The 7181-nt window shown below is 41.0% G+C and overlaps 1 protein-coding gene across 2 annotated transcripts in view; it reads left to right on the plus strand.

Moving 5' to 3' along the window:
• Window positions 1-7179, plus strand: part of LOC136448382 (uncharacterized) — a 30715-nt gene extending 23536 nt beyond the window's left edge. For both annotated transcript variants that reach the window (XM_066447812.1, XM_066447811.1), the window contains exons 9-16: window positions 34-199; window positions 731-1078; window positions 1604-1811; window positions 2322-2453; window positions 3752-3902; window positions 4380-4528; window positions 5121-5325; window positions 5831-7179. In XM_066447812.1, the coding sequence (XP_066303909.1) occupies window positions 34-199; window positions 731-1078; window positions 1604-1811; window positions 2322-2453; window positions 3752-3902; window positions 4380-4528; window positions 5121-5325; window positions 5831-6082 (1611 nt within the window). In that variant the 3' untranslated portion in view covers window positions 6083-7179. The remainder of the gene's footprint in view (window positions 1-33; window positions 200-730; window positions 1079-1603; window positions 1812-2321; window positions 2454-3751; window positions 3903-4379; window positions 4529-5120; window positions 5326-5830) is intronic.
• Window positions 7180-7181: the final 2 nt, after the last annotated feature.

Raw genomic sequence — 7181 nt, forward strand, 5'->3', positions numbered from 1 at the left:
AATTCCTTTGTTGTACGATGTTCTCACCCACAGGGCATTGCGTACACCCGTAATGTCACCAAGTCCCAGTTTGGTCGCATCCTGCACTTCCTGAGTCTGAACATCAACCCTCCTGACTTCAAACTGCTCTGTCGGAAATTTGAGGAACCAATCAGCGGCGACGTCAACTACCCTGCCTTCGTACAGGCCGTGGATAAAGGTAGAGATAAGACATCACTTTTACATACCGCTATTTGGAGTTTTGCTTGTTAACAGCATGCGACTATTTTTTGTTTGTCTATCTATTGTTCGGTGGTCGCGTGTCAAATGGTCGAGTGGCAAGGCTAGAGGACATGAGATTGAGAGGTCACAGGTTCGATTCCCAGCATTCCTGGATAGTCATTGTGTCCTTAGGAAAGGCACTTAACAAAAGTTTCCTCACTACGACTACATCTTTTCTGTGTGTAGTTTATTGTTTCATACATTGCCGTTCTCTAAAGTGGGATCTTTTTTGATGATCTTTTTTAATGTGTCAGAAACATCAAACCATGCTTCAACTTCTTTATGTCCTTCAGAAAATGCACATTATGAGTTGCACTGGTAGTGTCACAGGGGCTAACAAAAGTTTTAACATTTCATAGCAAACAGACAGTATCTGATTATGATTTTTTTAACGGTTGTCGCATCCTTATATTAGAATCTTACAGGTTTTGAGCAGCAGTCTAAGTGAACTGTATTTCTCCTTTGACAGAATTCACCGGCTTCACAGTGGACCAGGAGACGCCCAAACCAATGGTCAGCCCGGAACCAGAGTTCTCTTCCGTTCCAATCAACACAAGCCATGTCAACCTCGGCGAGGTAATCTCCCGGATCCGCCATCACGTTGTTATCAATCGCATCCGCGTTGCGGAATTCTTCGAGGACTTTGACCTGCTGAGGAGTGGTTCGATCACGAAGCCAATCTTCCGGAGGGGTCTCTGTCTGATGGGGTTCCCTGATCTGCCAAATGATCAGTTTGCTGCGTTGGCAGAGCATTACACTGACCCCAAACATCCCGACAAGGTGGTGTGGACTCGCTTTCATGACGAGATTGAATCAGGTGGGTTTTCACGATTAGGTTACTACATATCTCATATCCATATAGGGTTCTTTCCATTCAGGAAAGGTCTATTGAAGAATGCCATTTGCTGTGTGGGGATATCAATAATGTCTTGGGATAATTTGGTGCTATGTTATATCTACTTGCTTGCAATCCTTTCATATTGATTAAGCAACAGGCCGATACTTACATTACTTACATGTACGTGTAGATCTCAAACCAGTTTAGCTCACTGAAGCTGCAACGTGCATGTCGTGTGAGCAGTAGCAACCGAGATTCAAACTTTCCCCAAAAAAAGCTACCTATTGGTCTAGAGGGAGGGTCATTAACCACTAGGCTACACAATATGAAAAAATACTAACTGTACTAACTTAAAAGAAATCTTTAAGCAAGAAATCCTTTAGCTTTGGCTGTGCTAAATGTACATCAAGGGTATGGCCACCTGATTTTGAAGAGGTACGCATACCATTCAACTCGTACAAAAAATAAGGATTTGATTTATATTTTTGTCTACATTTCCTACAGCTTTCACACAGAAGGGCCTGGAGAAGACCCCAACCCACACAGTCCCTTCTACAGAGGTCTTCCAGATGTCTAAACCAGGCACCATCCACTGGGAGACCCAGGCACCTGATGACTGGAAGAGCGTTGTGGACGCTGCCATGCACCGCATGAGGGAGAAGGCTGCACAGAGGAGGCTTCTTTCCAAGCCTGTCTTCCAAGACTTTGACAGGTAATGAACAGTATATCATTGATTACTAGTATCTCTGTGAATCTAAGGGCCTGGTCACATACATATCGTCATACGATCACATTCTAAGGACACTCTTGGGATAGTCGTGCATGCCTCATACAAAATTCAGCTGTCTTGCTATCGGAAAGGCTGTCTGAGACCTATGTTGGAAGTTGGCTCTGTCAAAGCCTGCTTGAACATCAAAATCGTATGACAACTTATGACAGCGCCATAAGAATCACCAGGTTATGGATCATCTGTTTACAATAATGAGCCAATTCTTTAACCTGCGGCCTGCAGGTAAATGTGGCTGTTGGGCAACAAATCATGCCAAAAATCTGCATGCAGAATCTTTTCAGTCGAGGTGAAAGACTAAGTTAATGTAATTGTTTGAACTTTCTCAGAGTACAATATAATAGTTACAGTTAGAAGTTAAAAGGTTGAGCACCATGAACGTATGAATTATTAAATCTCCAACACATTCACTAACCAGTGTCACAATTCCTACAGGCACAACTATGGCTACGTGACCCTCTCACAGTTCCGGCAGTGTCTGACTTACCTGAGTCTTGATGCTACTGAGGACGAGGCAGCAGCCATCGAGGCCAAGTTTTCGGACAAAACTGGATTCAACTACCTAAGGTAAACACATTTCTACATTTATGACTTGAAGAACTGCTTGACATCATCATTGATAATGTCAAGCAATTCTTCAAGTCATGAAGTCAAACAGGATTCAAGGATCAAGTGTGACAATTGCTTCTTTCTTTCAATGTACTGTGGTCCATTCCAAGCATATCATGCACAAGAAGATTTAGAGATGTTGAATCCATTGTTAAGTTTTATTTGAGGAGCATTCAACAAGACTCTGGCCTCTCGTGCAAACGTCCAGGCCAAGACTAAGTTAAAGTTACATTTCTATTTCGGTCAACAACTCTGGTCAACCTAGATCTGTCTACCGTGATCTGGTTTTAAGGACTTGACTGTCTGTCTCAGCGTTATGGTGATTAGATTACTTCCTTTGTCCTTCATGGTGATTTAGTTACTGCCTTGGCCATATGCTTTGAGCTTTACGCCAATCAATGACCCAATTCCTTCTGTTTATTTATAAATCTTAAGGGTAGTCCCTTCAGTTAACTGACCACCTCCAAAGATAAATATGATTAAATATGAAACCTAAATATTAACAACTATATGTATTTGTATATCTATCATCACTCCGTGACACAAGGAACCACAGTAGTTGACGGCTGGATTCAATATAATCCAAGTAATTGTTACTGATCACTTGAATGTTTATCACTGGACAACTCTTTGAAAGATCATTTAGTACGTATTACTTGGCCCTTGCTATTTACTAACCAACACACTGTAAGGAAGTCCTACCAACAGCAGTTGCACCAATGACATCGTTGAATAAGTTGTATTACAAGTATACACTAAAGACTGCAATGAGGCACAGTGATGATTGCAGAGTTGATGATGAATTAGACATCATCTTACTTAAGAATCCATCCCTGCCTGATAATTTGAAAATTCATCTACAAACTGCACATTCACAAATTTTGGGTCAAAACATAGAAAGCACATGGCATGAGTGAAATGAAAGATAACCTACAAGAAATACATCTCAATAAGTTGTTCATGTTAGATCTTCTGGTATAATCAAACTGATACAGTAGATGCTACTACTCCTTAAACATGTATTCTAGGATTGTGTTAATAGGACTACAGATTGTTCCTGCATGATGCTCACTCTGGCAGTGGTAGTGGAAGAGAGAGATTGTGTTACTTGAAGGACAACTACTAGAAGCACACCATACTCGGCATTCATGATGGATTATACTAACTTAAAGTTACATAGATTTGAGGGGGTGCCAAGAACTATCTTTCTGTAACAGTCCAAAACTTTATCCCTAAACTGATCTGGATATCACCAGGTTCCTTGCGGAGCTGCAGCCCACCCCAGCCCAGGAGCTGATGTATGAGAAGCGTCTCCAGGAGCTGACGCTGGTGAACCAACAGAAACAGCTGCCGGAGATGAACGCAGCCTCCAGCCTCGCAGGAGTCATGTTCAAGATCAAGGACAAGGTAACAAAACTCTTCAAAAAGCTACATTTACATAAACTTGTAGCAAAATATGCTAACAGTACTTAGCGTCAACTCTCAAAATTCTACCCAAAGACCACCACATTAACCTTTAGCACTCTGAAATAGCCGTTTGGCACCCAATTCCCTATTGGTTACACTTACAGAGTTAGGCAGCAGGGAGAAGGTTAAAGAAATGGTGTTATCGGGCCTTTTCAAGAATGTCTTGAAATGTGCATTAGAAGATCTCTTTATGGTTAATGACAGTCTTGGCAGAATTATGAGAAATGATGTTACATCTGTACTTCCTTGTCTTGTTGGAAGGAGATACATACTTGTCACAACATAAAAAGATCATGACAAGTTACCATTTTGCGACTGAGTTCAGTCGTTCTTTTGGACAGTACAGTTCTCTTACACATGTACAAGCCCACAGTGATTTAGCTCATGGTTACAACGCTGCTTGTGTCTTTCTGAAAGGTGGCAAAGGAGCGTACTCGTGTGCTAGAATGGATGCGAGACTACGACAAACTGCGCACAGGCCGCATGAAGAAGAACTCCTTCAGACGTGCTTTGGACCTGTGCAAGTTTGAGCTGAAGCCCTCTGAAGTCATCATATTGGAAAGAGAGTAAGTCTTCAAAGTTTTGTATGTGTTCGAAGTATTGGAAAGCAGTGTGTATGCTAAGGAACGCTTTTGTAGTATGCAACGAATTATACTTGTTGCATTGGTTTCTTCAAAGGATTTTGTCAGAACAGTTCATAAAGTGACTTTTTAGACATTTGCCTTTACAGGGGACATAAATGTAAGGCAGATCAGACCAGTATCATAAATGCAACATAAACTGGACTGTATTTCCATAATGAAATTGGAGTGTTGGAGCCTTTCCTTGAATTACAGGTTTTGTCAACCCCACTGTCTGGAAAAATTGCACAAGCAATGGGAGAGATCTTATCACTTATCAGGCTAGCCAAATAGTATTCACTGAAGGGTAACAACATAGGCTCCCAAAGAATGAGTGTGGGAGGAAAAAAGTTAAAGCTGGAGACAGCTGTAGACAGTCCTGCTTTGATGGTATTTATTCCATTGTAATTCTGGCTCCGGAGGATGGGGTTAGGTACAGGTGATATTAGCTCCAGTCCTCCAATGAACCTTCCATACAACTGCATGTTGCACCTTTGTACACATGTACATACCAACCCAACTATTCTTTGTTCTGTAGGTTCCAGTCTCCTGTAGACCCAGACTTTGTGGAGTATCTGAGGTTCTCTGACGAGGTAGAATCCATTTTCACCATCAAGGAGCTCGAGAAGATGCCTGAGGTGACCCCGCAACAGTTCAAGCCTCCGGTGGAGTGGCAGCTGAACGTCCTGTCAGAGGAGAACGAGGCCACGGTCAAGAGCACCATGGAGAGGATTGCAGAGAAGGTAAGAGACCACAAGGAGACCAAAACATTTTTCCTATGTGTTTACTTTTATTTTGATACAAGCATACACACACACACACACACACACACACACACACACACACACACACACACACACACACACACACACGATTAGAAGTCCCAACAATTCTCCACGAAGGAAAGCATTGATTTGATAAATGGAAGTCAAATGAAAATTAAATCAAAATGGCTTTTCTAAAAAGCTTTGTATTTTTTGGCAAAACACCATACACAAGCATAAGTTCATTTTTGGAGATGCAAGGCTTATCGTAGGAAATGGAAACCTACCTGTGTGTAATGATACACTGAATTTTAACATTATTGTAAGGCTTCTTATTCAGATTCCTGATATGAGAAGAGTTGGATCATCATTATTTTTGGCGTCACTAGAATGAACTTTCAGATCGAATCTTGAGGTTGAACTACATAAACGATGATGACGATAATGATGATGACGATTAACAACATTCTGTCCTATCTTGCAGGTCAAGAAACACCGCATGCAGCTCTTCCCTCCTTTCGAAGACTTTGACCGGGTCAACAACGGCACCGTTTCTCGCTCCCAGTTCAAGAGAGTCCTGACCGAGCTGGAGCTGGGAAGTCTTGTCAACCACCGCGAATACGTTTCCCTGTTCCAGAAGTTCATGGTCCGCGTTGGAGGAAGGGAGGACGTCAACTACATCGCGTTCTGCGAAATGGTGTACGCAATCGCTGGATTTGAGTGGAGAAAACCGTGAAATGTTCCATATTTGTAGGGAAGAAAGTTTTGTACACAGTGTTTTGGGGAGAACTATTAACTTCAATGTATGTAAACATTCCAGAAAAAAGAGGAAAAAAAAGTTGTATCACCTTGTGGACCTTGTAATGTAATTATGATCTGTTGTAAGAAATTCTAAGGCCCCCTGTCTACTAGATGGCGATCCCACTGCGACCTAGATTGGATTTGCATAACCCATGATTTCATAATTGGAATATCATGCAAACTATAAAAGTATGACTGAAAAGACAACACACAAATAGAGTGTTTTTTTAATCTATGAAATTCGTGGAGCGATGTATAAATTTCAGGTCAATCAGCGGTCACAGTAAGGTTGTCGCCCTAGTGGAAAGGGGGTGTGAGGCACATTTTCCGTCTCAGATAAATGTAACTGTGTCACATTTAACGTCAGCGGGTGTTACCTACCATGGATTCTGCAGGAATAATTTCCAAGGATATGAATGGTACTCCAGATATGAGATTTGCACACTGTGCTGCTTTATTTATATTTCTACAAAGAAAGTAGAAATAACTAAAACAAATGTGTCAAAAGAGGTACCCTGTCGGCATACTGTGAAAAACACAATATAACAGTATACAGCCTTAGCTTGGAATTCTGTGCCTTCGAATCCGTTTCCGTCCATACTGTTGGCCAATTAACATTTCTCATTCCTTCACTTTTTTCTTGAAATAAACAGGCATGTAAAGTGTTTTCTCACAGATTTTGTACATATGTTTTTGAATTTTATCAATATTGTGTGAAAATTGTTATGAAGATGAATTAGACTTCTTCCTCCATAAATCATACTGTTCATACCATTCTTTGTTATAGGTGAAATTCAGAATTCTAGTACTAGCAGTGGCTCTTGAGGTAACGTTACATAAAAGTTTTATAAGCAACACATTCTGTATAATCTGATTTTTGTGTCCAAAGTTGCACCATTTCAGTGAAGACACCCTAATTTGTACTAATTTAATGCAGTTTTTGAAAAAGTTTTCACCTATGCAACATTCACTAGCCACACTATGAACAAATTAAAGTTAAACAGCAATAAAGTTGTTACGCAAAGTGAGAAACT

This window comes from Branchiostoma lanceolatum, chromosome 14 (assembly GCF_035083965.1).
Source record: "Branchiostoma lanceolatum isolate klBraLanc5 chromosome 14, klBraLanc5.hap2, whole genome shotgun sequence".
In the NCBI taxonomy this organism is placed as follows: Eukaryota; Metazoa; Chordata; class Leptocardii; order Amphioxiformes; family Branchiostomatidae; genus Branchiostoma; species Branchiostoma lanceolatum.